The 16,222-nt window shown below is 44.9% G+C and overlaps 1 protein-coding gene across 2 annotated transcripts in view; it reads right to left on the minus strand.

Annotated features, from left to right (window-relative positions):
- Positions 1-2,944: 2,944 nt before the first annotated feature.
- C8H4orf51 (chromosome 8 C4orf51 homolog) overlaps positions 2,945-16,222 on the minus strand; it is a 37,523-nt gene continuing 24,245 nt past the window's right edge. The window contains exons 3-7 of one of the 2 annotated variants that reach the window (XM_021170750.2): positions 12,307-12,368; positions 8,497-8,580; positions 6,948-7,020; positions 6,035-6,108; positions 2,945-3,279 (exon numbers count right to left, since the gene is read on the minus strand). In XM_021170750.2, the coding sequence (XP_021026409.1) occupies positions 3,172-3,279; positions 6,035-6,108; positions 6,948-7,020; positions 8,497-8,580; positions 12,307-12,368 (401 nt within the window). In that variant the 3' untranslated portion in view covers positions 2,945-3,171. The remainder of the gene's footprint in view (positions 3,280-6,034; positions 6,109-6,947; positions 7,021-8,496; positions 8,581-12,306; positions 12,369-16,222) is intronic. The other variant, XM_021170751.2, reaches the window with a different exon arrangement.

The following is a 16,222-nucleotide window of genomic DNA, read 5'->3' on the forward strand; positions in this document are numbered from 1 at the left end:
CACAGGGAGCTCCTAAGAGGGGACAATTCCCTGTGCACCTCCCTGCTTTTGCCCTCTAGGCCCAGCTGAGAGCCCTCCCTGTGACAGCAGTCCCAACAAAACCACCCTAGCGAAAGAATACTATACTAGCAACTGGCTTTCCTGTTTGAATTCTCTCTCAGCTCTTCAGATGCCCCTGTGGTACACATTCAAGGGCCTGTGCTTTGTCATGACAGTTCAAGTCTACCCTCCATCGGTAACTTGGCTTTTTGCTTCTTTGGGGATTTAGGAGGGCTGAGAGGAGAGGAGCAGACCTAAATGTAGCGAATATTCAGAGGCATAATCACTCCATAAACATGCTTCAGAGGGACGGAGTGCAGGGCTGATCCGGATGACAGATGTCACTCACCCAAGTGTCACATCTTAAAGAAAGCTGAATGGGCCCATTTTCCAACAGGACTGGAGTGACGCCTGTTCACACTATAAATATTTATGAAGTCATCATTCTTAGACTGTAGTTTTTCCAGGTAGGTTGCCTCTGATGACAAAGTTAAGCAGTGATTTCCCTGAAATTATGGACTAGTCAGCAGAGCTTGTTTGGTGGATATTTCACAGAATGGGAAAGAGGAGAAGGCAATCAAGCCTCCAGTCCGTGCAGCTTCTGCATGTGGAAACCTCATTATGTCAGTCATTCTCATTTGAAACATGACAGCCTTCTCAGGAGTGAGGGACACCACTTGCTTCTACACATGCAGAGGTAATGAAGAGAGGCCAAGATGACCTTACCGTCCGATTTCAGCCCCCACTACCACCCTGCTAGGAGGGACCTTCTTAGTACTCTTAGCCTGTCTCTTAGTAACACACACAAAAAAGTGTACCTCACACCATCCCTGCTCATTTAAAAGGAATTCTGAGAATGTGTGGATGTCTGCCTAGGTGTCTCCCTGAATGTTTATGCATAACGCATCCCTTGAGCTGGTTGCCCTGACTGCTGAGGAATGATGCCCGGAACCCCCTCTCCTGCCCCACCATGGGCAAGCTTTTCCACTTTCTGCTCCCAGGAGCAGCCTTACACCTACCCCCCCCCCCCTCTAACCAAGGCACTTCAGCCATCCTAGAGACTTAGAACTCCCAACCACCACCCTCACCCCCAACACACACATTCAGAGAGAGAGAGAGAGATCTTGTCACTTTAAAGCCTGCAGGTTGTTAATCTCCTGAAGGCACCAGTGCACTTGGCAGTCTGCTAAGCCTGCCTCTTCCTGGAGAAAAGGGTGGCATTTTGCCTAAAATGTGTTGTCCAAACCTCAGGGTAGCCCTGGCCCTATCACGTGGATCTGCCCCTCAGGGAAACGTTGCTGATCCTTTGGCTCCAGCCTGGGAAGCCTTTTACAAAGTGAGTTACAGGCTGCATTGACCACCCTATCAGGGGAGAGCAGGGCTGCCATGTATGGTCTGTGCTCGGTGCCACCCACCTCTCATGTCACTCCTACTGTTTTTGCCAGGACAGCCTGAGTCATGAAACTCAGCGCATTCCTTAGGCCTTGGATCGTCTTTCCTTGTTACTACTTCGTCTTTGTTTTACAGAGCACCTGGTTTCATTTTAAAATCCCAAATAAAATCCCCCGGCCAGGGTGGGGGTGGGAAGGGAACAGAAAGAAAGCAAAGGAAAAAAGGGAGGGAGGGAAACCTAGGCTGGTGGTGGAGACAGAGGAAAAACAGGACTGCTACAAGTTAATTCCTTCTGACCAGAGGCTCTGTCGCTGCCTGGAAGTGCCTGTGGCTGGTCCCCTGCTGCTTCCCGTACCCGCCTTTTTCCAGTCTCCTCAATAAACGGACTAATCTTCGATAAACCTGAAGGAACTTTCCAAATACAGCACATTATGAGTCCTTAAATCGGCCTGTCTCCTTTATCTTGTACTAGAAACCCTAATTCACTGCGTGAGTCAGTATTTTTCCATAAGCTAACTTTTTTTTTTCTGTTCTGTTTTTTCCTATGGGGGTAGGGGGAGTCAGGGAAGAAGGCAGTCTGCATAGAAGGCAGACTCAGCCCTCCTGACATGCTGCTGGTCACGCTGAGTTTCTGTGGCCAGGTTATTTCTGTAAATTTGTCTGTAAAGCTGTTGACATTGATTTTTAGAATGGAAACAGAATTCTAACAAACTCTGGCTTGCATGTAGCAAAAACTGAACACTGGGGCACTAAGAAAGCCTTGCCGTGGATAAATGCATCCTTAGGAGTGGTGATGCACAGTCACTGGGGCATGGTCCTTGGGTGCCAGCCTGGGCGTCTGCCCAGAGGTCCCCTCGCTCTGCCTGCACAGGGCAGACTGTTGGAGGCTCCGGAGTGGCCCAGGGCTGCATTTTCAATGCACGGTTCTGGCGAGTTTAATGGAAACCATATGAAGGGTTCCCGGGAAGCAGACCAGATGGCTCCCAGCGAATGTATTTAGCCCAACCTGGGGCTAAAGGAAAAAAACATAATAAGGGCTGGGTCCTGGAGGTGCGGCTAGGGGGTTAGGGTGCGACGTTTGTATTTCCTGTTCAACAGGAGCCGTGGGTTGGGGTGCAGGCTGGATCGGGGCCCGGAAGCGCCGGGTGGCAGAGGAATGGCTGCCAGCGGGAGGGAACTATTCCGTGGCCTTGCTCCTTTTTGCCAGGTCCCTTGGCGGCTCTCGGGCAGGGCAACCACACGGCTGCGAGGGGACCCCGCTAGGGCAGATGCGGCGGCAAGAGGGAGGCGCAGGCCCATGGGCGCCACGGAAGGCGGAGCCGGCTGCAAAGCCAGTTTTCCCTGAGTGGAGGGAAACGCTACAGGCCTTCTGGGTCATAGCACAGGGAAAATAGAAAGGTCTTTCTCTGAGGTAGAGGACAGGCTACATAACTCTGGAGCCCACTAAGGTGGAGGTTATGATATCATTTGTGAGGTTCTAACAGCAGAATGTGAGCCTGGGCACTTTGTAAAAGAACATTAATCATGTTTATGACAAACCCCTTCCCCATCAACGCACGTGCGTGTGTGCGTGTGCACACACACACACACACAGACAAGAATAAGGGAGGAAGCCCAGGGAAGTTTCTAGCAAGATCTTCCCTATGTGCACAATCCATCAAAGCCTTCTTGGATCTCCTGTCTCAATGGCTTAACACAGACACTAGGTACGGCTCTGGGTCTGTGGCTTCTTTCTTGAAATCACTTGAATTTGCGCCCTGAGCTTCCACTGGTATTGGAGGAGAATCGATCCGTCCCTGAGTCCTCCGAGGAGCCCAACTTGCTTTCATAATCCCATTGTCGCTGAAGCTGGAGGGAGAAAGGGTTCGATTGTCAACACTCGCTCATCCACAAAGATTAGTTCCCACAAAAATAGGAATTAAATTGCCTCTTTCAAACTAGACATCACTCATGAGCAGGGCCTGGCATCGCTTTTGCATTTTCTTCCATCTTAAAAAAAGTTAAATAAACCCTTTCTGTTTCATATATTGTACCTCAGTCAGGAAGGACAGATCAATAAGCAAGATGGATTTAAAAAGACAAGAATTCTAAGAAACGCTAAAGACTCGGTCTCTTGTCTCGGCCCTTTCATCATCCTCCATTGATAGGAACCCTTGCTATGCTTTCCCACTTCCAACCAGCAGGCAATCCTGGGTGTGAGTTCTCTGCTTTTCAGTCCTATATCATGACCCTCTTCAAGTCAGGTTCCACGAACCTGAAGAATTCAAAGAGAGTTTCCAGTGGAGCTGGTCACCAAGCAAATGTTTTTAACCCTAAGAATTTTGGCAGCCTGGCAAGAAATGGACAATTCTCAACCTGGTGGCTTTTGCACCTTCCCCTAAAATATCAGTACCTGTTTTAAAATGTTTTAAATGTGGGGAATGGAGGGACAGCTGCTCTTCCAGAGGACCCAGGTTCAATTCCCAGCACCCACTCATATCCACCTGTAACTAGATCTGCAGACTAGAGCCTTCTGGCCTGGGAGGGCATCAGGTACAGACATATGTACATATAAAAAATGAAAATATTAAATGTTGCTTTACTCATTAAAGCCATGGTTTGGTTTGGTTTGGTCAGGATTCTGGCTCAACATTAGTCAGATAACTGCCCCATGTTTATCGAATGTGACAGGGAAAGAGGAGGGGAATGGGGGGGGATGGTTTTGGACTGTTAGTACATCACAATAGAATGTATGAAAATGGATTTAGGGGAGGGGTCAGGAGAGGAAGACAAGTGTCCCTCAGTACAGCTCTGACACTGATTGGCAGTGAAATTGCCTGGCACCCGTGCAACTCCACGCAGCAAGAACGAATTATTTAATTGTAGTTAATCATTCCCTTAGACAACTCCCAGGAGGAAGCTGCGACCAGCACACTTTCAGGAAATCATCTTCCTTTCCCAGAAGTGAGCCCCCTCCCCCACCCGAGAAGCAGGTCCATGACTGACTGTACAGGAACTTTCACTAGACCCACAGCTTCTAGGTCCTGGCATCTTTCCTTGCGGTGCTGCCTTCTAGTGCGCTGGCATTCCCTAGATGCTAGAGTGAATGCTTCATTCTGGAAGGCTACCATTCAAATAGGCTTAGCTGTCTGCGACCCAAAGAAAGCCGTCCAACCCTTCCCTGTTAGCTAAATTTACCAGGTTCATTTGGTGACCCAGACCAGCCTATTCAAAGTGACATGTGTGTATAATTGGTATTCTTGTGACAATCTTAGGTGCTACTTGAATGACATTAAAAAAAAAATTACTGACCAAGTTATTTTTTTCCCTAACACATGTAACCAGCATACCGAACTCATGACATCACACATTTAATTACTTAGCATAAAGCTAAGTTGTTTGGATTCAACTTAAAGAGAGGCTCTAATAAAATTGTATGATAGCAAAAAAATATTGCTTTATTTTATAATAAATGAAGTTGGTAGGGCACATAGAAGAAATAGAGAATTGTGTGAGAGCCCTCTGTGTGTGTGTGTGTGTGTGTGTGTATCTGTGCTCATGTGTATGTATGCTCATGTCTATATGCATGCCTCTGTGTGCATTATGTGTGATGTATGTGTTCATGTGTGTGCCTGTGTGTGTTCCTCTGCCTGTGTTCTTGTATGTGCATGTTCATGTGTGCAAGTGCACACATACATGTTTGTGCATTTTGGGTATTCATGTGTATATGTGTGTGTGTTTGTGGGGGTTAACATGTGTTCCTGTGTGTGCCTGTGTGTTCATATGTGTGTGTACATGCCTCTGTGTGTACCTGCCTCTGAGTGTTTGCATGCCTATGTGTGTATGTGCATGTATTCTTGTGCCTGTGTGTGTATGCTTGTGCGTACCTGTGCATTCACGTGTGTGTGTGTGTGTGTGTGTGTGTGTGTGTGTGTGAACAGGTATGCATGGGCTTGTAGAGATCAGAAAACAACCTCAACTCTTGATCATCAGATGCCATCTACCTCATTCCTTAAGATAAGGTCTCTCCCTGGCCAGTGAGCCTCAGGGCGCCCTTCACCTGCCTCAGCTTCCTTAACACAAGGAATCCGGAGCTGGTGCCACCACCACCAGCTTTTTTAATCTGGGGATTGACCTCAGGTTGCCTGTGCTTCCAAGGCAAGGTCCCTCTTCAAGAACTCTAAGGCATAAAAGAGACCTTGTTTTAACATCCTGTTTAAAAGTATTGGGATTTGAGGTAAGAGTCCTGCTCAGGGGAAGCCATATCAGGGAGAGTGGGGACAATAGACACTGGGACACTCAGCACACAGGGTGGGTCCTAGCAAGGCAGGATTATCTGAGAACTTAATGCATCCATCTATCACAATAGGCAGATCCCAAGAGCTCCCTGACCCCATGACATGACGGAAGCTCCCATCCCCAAAGCCTGTCTGAAGCCTGTTTCCTAAACAACAGACAGGACAAGACCTGAAGTGATCCGGGCCCCTCATATCAGAACAACCCACCCTTCAGCAGATTATAAAGGAAGGGGTGCTCTTATGCAGACACTAAGAACCCCTCCACCTCTGCAGTGCCACCTGCAGATACACCCAGTACTGAATGGCAAAGGGAACAAGTTTCTCACCCGTTTCAGCAGGGCCTTCCCTCTGTTCCTGTAACTCATGAGGAGCTCAAAGCCTGGCTTTTTGGGCTGCATACCTAGAGTGAAGAAGATGACACGTTCAGTGCCTAAGAGCTTATCTGAGCGATGTCTGCTGCAAATAAGAAGGAAAGCAACTGGCATTTTGTTTTCTCTACTGAGGGCTGAACCCAAAGTCTTACACATGAGCTACATCCCCTATACTTCTTTCTTTCAAGTTTTGATGGTGTGTTGTTGTGGGTTTTTTTGGTTTTTTGTTTTGTTTTGTTTTTTGAAACCGAGTTTCACATAGCCTTAGTTGACCCTCAACTTCTGTCCTGATTCTTCTTGCCTCAGCCCAAGTGCCAGGGTTATGGGTATTAGCCACATTCTATGCACTGTTCTCTCTTCTCTCCTCCCTTTCCTTCCCCTCCCACCTTCTCTTCCCCCCACCCCCTTTCTCTCTCTGAGATAGTTTCTTACTGTGTAGCCCTGGCTGTCCTGGAAATGATTACATAGACCAGGCTGGTCTTGAACTCACAGAGATTGGCTAGCTTCTTCCTCCTGAGTGCTATGGTTGAAGGTGGGCCAAGGCTTCACTTGAAACTGGCTGACACTCTGAAGCACTTTTTAAATCAGTAGTTCCAAACTCTCCCTCGGTCTCCCTCAGCCACAGCAGTAGCAGTCCCCACAAGGCTTATTCTCAGAGCAGCTGAAAGGCAAATGTGTCGGCTGCATGCTCCACCCCTGTCATATCTGATCCTACTCTCTCTGCTGCTAAGACTCATAAAATGAAGTGGCAATGTGGGTGTCAGCAGGAGGCTTTATTAAATGGCCTCTGACCCTGGAAAGCACAAAAACAGCAGAAGGAGGTAACAGTCAAAATAAAAACTGCAAGTGGATAGGAAAAGCAACTTACTGGGGGACATACGGAGGCCTCTGTAAGCTAGAAATGTTGGACAAGGGACTTCAGAACCCCAAATCTGATGAGCCTGGAGAAGAGAGAATTAGGAATTAATACCAAACAAACCAGGGATGGGTACATAGCTGAGATCCCAGGACTGGGAAGGCTGAGACAGGAAGATTCTGAGTTTGAGACCAGCCTGGGCTACACAGCAATGCTATATCTCAGAACAAACAATAGAACCCCAAACTGGCTAAGAAGATCAGTCTGTGTGCGAAATGCTCTGAGCTCAGCTCCACAGTACCCACATTGTAAAAACAAAACACCACTGCCACCGACAATACCACCATCAACAACAAACCCATGGTGGGGGGGAGGGGGTGTCTATAACTGTGCTGATGAGGATGGGTCAGAGGGTGGGGGAGGTGAACAGACACAGGCCATACACACATGTACACCTGTACACTCATATACCATACACACGTTCAACAACAAAACTGTCTCACAAGAGTAAACAAGTAACAAAATTCCTTTATCAGTTGTTTCCCCATCCTTATCAAATGACATCTCGATACTGCGATCAGATTCCACTCTACCAGGCAATTACAGTAAAATGAAAGACAAAACTTGGGAAGTCCTTACAGCTGAAGCTAAGCAAAGAAGACCAATCCTAGTCTGTAAATAGCTTCTAGAAATCCCCCCAAAGCACCTATCCCAACAGGAACATGGGCAACGGCAATACCCAGTCACGTTTCATTACTCATGGATTCCGTACGTAGGACTTCACCTACTTGATGAATCTGAGCTTAACCTTGAGGTTAATGCAGCTCTCTTGAGGTCACTGAGCAGCATGCACAGAATGGGCAACGTGGATCACCTGCCACGTGCACTTGCGCCGAGGTGGAGCACAGCCAGCGCAGCCTTATATGTTCTCTCGTGGGTAATTAGCTGTCCTTTTGCTGTCTCCTTAGAACTCCATTTTCTCTTTTTTTGTGTGTGTTTTCTCATTAGAGATCTTAGTGTCCATAAGCACATGAAGTTAGTGGTGTGCCTCACAGGGAAGAGAGCTGTGCTAACGAAGCTCTACGTTAGAGCCACTGGCTCAAGTTCAATGCTAGTACATTTACATATATTTAATAAAGAGTCCTTGAACAGAAGCATACACTTAGAAATTACTGCGTTGATTTTTTTTTCTTTGCAAGTGTTTATAATACACTTTACTTTTTAAAAAATAAAAACAAAACTAAAATGTTTCAGTTTGATAAGTTGACAAAAGTGTTGTGACTAGAGGCATAGAGAACCCAGACTTCACCTCTCCCATAGGAGCAATGGATTGCTCTCTGTTAGTGTCCAACTCTGCTTAAAAAGTGTGGCTTATGTAGAAGAGAATCAACTATTGTTACTAAAACAACCACAAAACCAATAAACATGAGGGAAAATATCAAAGAAAAGCAAAGAAAGTGCAAGTATCTCCATCTATCACATTAGAAAACATTAAGGTTATAGTTATCTTCATTAACACTTGGGGGAAAAGCCCCCACACTCACTATGTTCCCCAGGTTACCCTTGAACTTGTGATCCTCCTGACTTGGGCTCCCTTGAGTGCTGAGATCACAGCATGTCCCACTAGGCCTGGTTTAAAGCAGGTCTGAGAATATAGGAAAAGAAGCAATGAGGCTAATCCAGGAGAAGGAACTTAGCTGTGAAAAAATTAAGCTGTGCTTAATTTCCAACCCAAGAATTTCACTTCTGGGAATGCACTAAGGTGAATTTACCATTGCATAGATGCATTTTCAACTTTTAGTTATCATAAAAGTTTATAATAATTATAAATATAAAACTTAAATATCTACCAAATAAAAACAATGAGAAAAAAGAAAAAGAAAATGGAAAAAATGCTAAATGCTTGCAGATACAGGATATTTTAAAATTGTGATGTAACCAGTCAGAAGAATGTGTTCATTAGCTAAAACAACAAATGGTCATGTTAACAATGAAAGATGCCCATAAAATATTGATATATAAAGACAGATTAAAGAGGATAAGATCCAATATAATCTGGTCAATATACTGGGCACACACTTATGTAGGGACATATGATATGTACATGCAAGCGTATTGATTTTCATAAAAAGTGTAACTAAAATGTAATTTTTGGGTACCTCAGAGAAAGAAAGAATTTCCCATTGTCTTAGGGTTTCCATTGCTGTGAAGAGACACCATGACCAAAGCAACTCTTATAAAGACAATCATTTAGTTGGGCCTGGCTTACAGGTTCAGAAGTTCAGTTCATTATTACCAAGGTGGACGCATGGCAGCATGCAGGCAGACATGGTGCTAGAGAACGAGCTGCGAGTTCTGCATCTTGATCTGAAGGCAACCAACAAACACTGGCAGCGAGGAGGAGGGTCCCACCCCCACAGTGACACGCCTCCTCCCACAAGGCCACACCTCCTAACAGTGCCACTCCCCGAGCCAAGCAGATTCAAACCACCACATTCCATTCCCAGGCTTCCATAGGCTTATTCAAACACATGAGTCTATGGGGGCCATACCTAGCCATAGCATAACACAAAATACATTTAGTTCAACTTCAAAAGTCCCCATAGTCTATAACAGTCTCAACAATGTCAGAATTCCAAAGTTTAAAGTCTCTGCTGAGATTCATCCAGCAAATGAATCTTAACTGTCAAAAGGCAGATCACACACCTCCAATATCACAGGATACACATTAACGCTCCAAAATGGCATTAGTGAGAAAATACTGGACCAAAGCAAGACCAAAAACCAACTGGTCAAACTCCAAATTCCATGTTTGATGGCAAAGCACTCATCAGATCTCCAACTTCTTTTATCCTTGTTGACTGCAGCACAAATCTCTTTGGCTGTTTCCACTCCCTGTTTGCAGCTTTCCTCAGCAGGTATCCCACAGCTCTGGCATCTCTAACATCTTGGGGTCTCCAAGGCTATTTCAACATTAAGCTTCTTGTTCCAATGTCTGGGATACACACATGATCTTCTGGGCTCCTCCAAAGGGCTTGGGTCACTTCTCTGCTCTGCCCTCTGTTTCTTTCCAGGGTTCAGTTGACTCAACTCCACTGCTGCTGCTATTCTTGGTGATCATCCCACCTTATTGGCATTTCCAACTCACTGGAATCTTCCACTGCAACTAGGCTTCATCAGTAACCTCTCATAGGCTCTCTTCATGGTGCCAAGCCTCAACTTCTTTGCATGACCCATTCAGTCCTGGGCCATCACTGCAACTGAGGCTTCACCTTTATCAATGGCCTTCCCTGGCCTCTCATGGTACCAAGTCTCAGCTGCTCTTCATGACCCCTTCATTCCTTCAAAACCAGTACCACCTGGGAGATTCTTAAACATTACTAAGTTCAGCTGCAGCAAGAGTTATAACCTTGGACCTCAAGGTTATATCTCTGGAACCCAACTTCTTTGTGCTCTCAAAAAAACACTTCCCAGGAGATTTCATCTCAGTGATGTTGTTTTCTTCTTAATCACCACTAATTTCTTAGCTCCAGCTAACCAGTGTCAATAATCCCAGTAGTCCCTTCTATTTTTTACTCTAAAGCCAGAGCCACATGGCTGAAGCTGCTGAGGTCTACTGCTTGCTGGAGCTGGGACATGGCCCTCTTGTTCTATTACACTATTACCAACTTTCTGTTTTACAACTCTCTTACTGCCTAAATCCTGGAAATTTCTCTGCAGATTGATCTTGAACTCACAGATCTGCATGGCTCAGTCTCCTGAACACTAGGATTAGGAGTGTGTACCACCAGGCCTGAACTTAATGCTTTTCTGGAACTTGCTCTGTACAATGCTATCCTTGAACTCAGAGATCTGCTTACCTCTATCTCCTGGGATTAAAGGTGAGTAGCACCATGACTGGATCTATGCTTTTCACTATAGATCTTAATCAAGTTGAAAAATGAGAATAGCCATCACAATTTATCCCTTGTCAATTTGACATATAATCATATCTCCTTATGTCCAAATGAAAAAAACCACCAGGTCATAATAATGCCTAACATTATAAAACTCTCCCTCACACAACTGCACATGCTTAAATTTAGCTTGGAGCCTTACCCTGAGGTCACCACTCCCTTAATTTCACTCAATATCCTTGAACAAAGAATTTAGCTTCATTCCACTTCCTGTGTCCCTTTATTCTTTGAACTCTACATTTTGTATTTTTTCCTTCCTAAGCTTGCTATGCTTGATAAAAATGCCTTTCATAAGAGTAATGCAGAGGACAAAGTCTATGCTGGACCTTTTTTTTTCTTTCCTTCTTTTTCAATGCAATTAATATCTTTATCTTATCCTTAGGCAGAATTTTTGGACAAGGACAAAAACCAGCAACATTCTTCACCCAAACATCTTAAGAATGATCTCTGGAGTTCAAATCACCCTCTGCACCAATGTCTTCCATATTCCTACTACGGTGGCCCATTAAATTTCACCTAAAGCACTTCATAGCTTTCCAAATCCAAAGTCCCCAGATCCACAATCCTCAGAAGATAAAAAAAAAATTAAGAAAATTAAAAAAACAAAACCAAAACCAAAAAAACACATGGTCTGGCCTATCACAGCAATACCCTAGTCTCTGGTACCAACTTCTACCTTCGTTAGTGTTTCCATTGCTATTAAGAGACACCATGACCAAGGCAAGTCTTATAAAGGCAATCGTTTAATTGGGGCTGGCTTACAGGTTCAGAGGTCCCAACCATTATGATCATAGCAGGAAGCATGGCAACATAAAGGCAGTCATGGTGCTGGAGAAGGAGCTGAGAGTTCTGCATCTAGACTGGCTTCCAGGAAGTTAGTAGAGGGTCTCAAACCCCTCCCCCACAGTGACACACTTCTTCCAATAAGGTCACACCTAATAGGGCTACTCTCTATGGATCAAGCATTCAAAACATGTAAGTCTATGGGTGCCAAACCTATTCAAATCACCACATTCCATGCCTTGTCTCCCATAGGCTTGCTCAGTCCAACTTCAAAAATTCCCCTAGTCTCAAACAGTCTCAAACTTGCATAGAAGCCCAAAGTGCACAGTCTCTTCATTGTTTGGGAATTTATAATGAGGGGCAAGCTGATGTGTGATTATTGCCACCCATGGAAAGGAGACAAAATGAGGTTAGTGATAAGGTCTCAATCTGGCCAGATGCTTACAGTTGGTAACCTTGGCTACCTGAGTATCCCCTGATAGGAAGACACACACATAATACCCAGAAATAACTGTTTGATGAATATTCATCTTCAGAACTCATCCCCTTTGTTTGCCTTTTTATGAATAATGTACAATATTCAATCTCTTGCTTGCACTCTCCAAAGGTTCTTAGGAAGAGTCAGAACATACCACTTTGTGCTTGATGTTCAGTGGGCTGTCCCTGGAGGGGCTTGCTATATCAGGGAGTCTTCCTGTGTGCAGAAGAGGAGGGGAAGGGTATGAAATGTCTTAGTTATACAACTACTCCCACACTACACAAATTTCCCGTCAGCCCTTGACCAACAGATTAGTAAGAGGCAAACTTGTGGCTGGCATTTAAATTCACAGCAAAGCTTCAGCAGCTCTGAGGAGGGACAGGCATTCTCATGTCTGGGACATTCTCCTGGGACACTGTGTCATCATTCCCTCCTCGTAGAACCAGAGGCAAAACTGTGGCTGGCAAGGAACATGAGACTAAGCTGATATGAAGGCTGCACTGTCCCTGAACCTTTTGAGATGTTCAGGGGTGGTTTATAGCTTCCACACTCTGCACTGACTCACTTCACCACACCTTTGAGTGGTTTTCAGCAGGCATACTGAGTTACACAACCATCAGCCATGGCTGTAACCCACAGAAAGCCTTGTTTTCTTCAGACTTTCTGAAGGAGAACTGTGGGCGCTCATCTTCTGGAATATGCTTGACTATTCATTTTTCCTGCAAACTCACAGTTAACAAAAGATTGCATCTTAACCTTCACTTTTTAATTAAAGGTGTTTACTGTTACCCTAATTTACTAGCCTCTGTCCATCTCTGTGCTTCTTAGGTGTAGAACAAGAACCAAGCGGAGATGCATTGCTGATGAGGCTACCTCAGTAACCTCTAGCAAACGATACCTTCAGAAACTGGGTCCTTAACTACTGTGCTACCTTCACACCACACACACTTGGTTTCAACTGCAGATTGTCAAGAAGGCAGATGTAGACTTATACACATAACTGTGTTGGAGACACTCCAGTTTGGAAAGTTTTTTTCCAAGTCCTGGTACAAGTGCCAATGATGTTTGTCATTCAGTTTTCACCAGGCAGGTTGGCCATCCATCTCCTACATGATTTCCTTGAAACTAAAATGAAGGCTCATGAGCAAAAAAAAAGTCCCGATGGGAGATGAAGATAAAGTGCTGTCTGTTTTGTATGTCCTTTTGGGAGTACTGTGTATAGTGTATGTACTCAGAGGATTGAAATTTAAATATGTTAATAATTAACCCGTTCTCCTTGAACACCTCGTAAGGATTCAAAATGACTGCTTTAAGGAGTTAAACGTCCTTCTGAAGATTTTTCTGAAGGACTTTCACCAGGCTTTCCAGAGTGTCTCAAGACCACCAGGCACCGCTGTCTTAGATATTTGTTAGCCATTGGGGCAGATGGCAGATTTCTGAGACTTGGGCATTCAGTAGTATGTATATGATTGGTAAAGTTTTAGGCTATAATAGTATATGGTTATACATGAAAGCATTCTGACCTCCAGAAGACACATACATGCATGCATGTAGAAATATACTTTAATTTACTCCTAATAGCACAACAAAGAGCCATGGCATGTATTAGCACACAGACATTCAGGCAGGTGAGACCAGCCGACCAAGGCACTTTCTGGTGAGCCAGAGAGCCTGAGCTGGATCCTGAGAACCACACAGCAGGAGAGAAAACATTCCCGAAAGCTGACCTCTGACCTCGATGTGTGCACCGGGGTACATGCTCCTCCCAATAAATAAAATGTAATAAAAAAAATAGATTTTGGAAATTCTGATAAAGCAAAATGTAATCAGTTATAAAGTTCATCAGAGAGTCCTGGAATTGATTGTCATATTCTTTCAACTTTTTTTTATTACATTATAAATAAAACATTCCTTTATTTTTATTATTCCTTAATAAAAGAGCTGTTGCCATATTTTAAAGGTGGCTAACATCAGCCACAAAAAATTTAGGAAAGCCACGCATGAGCAGTCTCAAAATGTTCTCGAGCTATAATTAAACACAGACCCAAGAACAATGCTTTATCTTTCTTGTCTTCGGTTCTGTAGCTCCAGCCTCTATCTGGGGCAGACCTCTGGCCTCCTCACACAGCCTACCCAAGTCAGTGCTGCGTCCACAAGAGAGTGCCAGCTTGACACTCTCAGCAAAATCAATTGCAGCCACCCCTAGGCTGTGCTATGCTTCAACTGGAAAGCGTACGAAGTCACAGATGGCATCTTGTGACCTTCTTAATAACAGGCTTGGCTGCCAAGGCTCCCTTGTGTCCAGGCTCTGTGGGGATTTGGAAACCGTTGTCATACACTTGAATATTTTCCGGCAAACATATTTAACTATTTATTCATCCATTTCCTAATTTAAACCAGGGAAATCAAAACAGAAAACCAGAATCCCTAACACCTGGAAGGAACACTGCTGTTTCTGAGTCAGAAGACCCATCCTGGGATTCTTTAGGGCCTGCTGGCAAGGGTCTGCCATAGCTGTCAGCAGCAGCATGGTGGGGACCTCAGTTCTGGGCCAAGAACCTGTCACTCTGCCCAGATTGATTGGTGGCCAGTGCTATACTTTTTATTTCTCTTCCTCTGTAGTTTAAAAGAAATGTAGTTTTTTTTCTCACAACAAAGCATGCAAATTAGCCAGAAAACAATGAATTCCTAGTGTTGGAAACTTCCTATGATCTGCTAGATTACACCCCAAGTCAACTGAGGAGGCCCTGTGGCCAGTTCAAGTCATTTGTTCTCTGCCTTGCACATCCTAGGCAGTCAAGGCTGTCAAGTTCACAGTGGGATGAGACCTGAGAGGGAGGGGCCATGTTAGGAGAAGAGAGGACACGTGCAACCGAGACTATTTCCAGACCCCACAATACACCTTGTCATTGTTAGTGCTGACAAGCAAACAAAGAAGGTGCCATGAGAAGCCGTGCAGGCTCCCCTGCAAAGCTTAGTGGGAAACTCTCCCCCCCCCAACCCCAACAGACATTTAAGGGCTTGTATCAGATAGGAAGTGCTGAACTCTGACATACCAAGGCTTATTGACAGTAAAGGCAACAGCACTCAGGAGCCACTAGACGCCCACCTTGGTGAGAAATGAAAGGTCTTTCCTACACCTCGGGCCCCAGCAACCCTCACAGCATCAGCAGTGAATCTGCTCCCTTCCCTTCTCGGGCCAGATCACAGGCACCGTCACTTTTCTACTATAAACGTGAATGTTCCATGGTTATCTTCTGTCTGATGAATTAGTTACTTTTCTGTTGCTGTAATAAAAATATTGTATCCAAAGCAACTTAAGGAAGAAAGCTCATTTTGGTTTGTGGTTCCAGAGGGAATCCATTTGGGGAGTGGGGGAGGTATATCCTGTGAAGGCAGGAGTTGGCTGGTGACATTGTTATACATACACAGGAAACAGACAGGAAGTAGGAGGAGCCGTGAAGCCTTACATCCTCAGGTGACATACTTCTTCCAGGAAGGCTGCACCTCCTACAGGTTCAGTAACCTCCAAACAGTGCTACCAGCTGCAGACCAAGTGTTCAGATACGGGAGCCCATGGGAAAAGTTTCTCATTCAAACTATCACAGTGAGCTGTCTGGTCCCTATGTGCTCAGTGGCATCTCATAACACAACAGTCCCCATAGTCTTCAACAATCTCAACACTGTTAAAAGTCCAAAGTGTGTTTTGAAATGCAAAGCAATCTATTAACAGTGGCCCCCCTGTTAAATAAAAAGCAATTTGCATGCTTCCGACATGCAATGGGACAGAGTGTACATTCTCATTCCAACAGGGAAGGGTGGGGGCTTGGTGAGGAAAGACTGAACCAAAGACAAATAATCATAATCAATCATAATCAATAATCATAATCAATCATAATCCCCAGCAGGACACACACGGAGTCCTGAGGCTCCGTGTTCATCAAATAGGGCTTCAGTTTCAAAAGGCTTAGGATTCCTCTTTCCCTCTAGCTTGCTAGCTTCCTACTTGTGATCTCTTTCTCTCTCTCTCTCTCTCTCTCTCTCTCTCTCTCTCTCTCTCTCTCTCTCTC

This window comes from Mus caroli, chromosome 8, assembly GCF_900094665.2.
Source record: "Mus caroli chromosome 8, CAROLI_EIJ_v1.1, whole genome shotgun sequence".
NCBI lineage: Eukaryota > Metazoa > Chordata > Mammalia > Rodentia > Muridae > Mus > Mus caroli.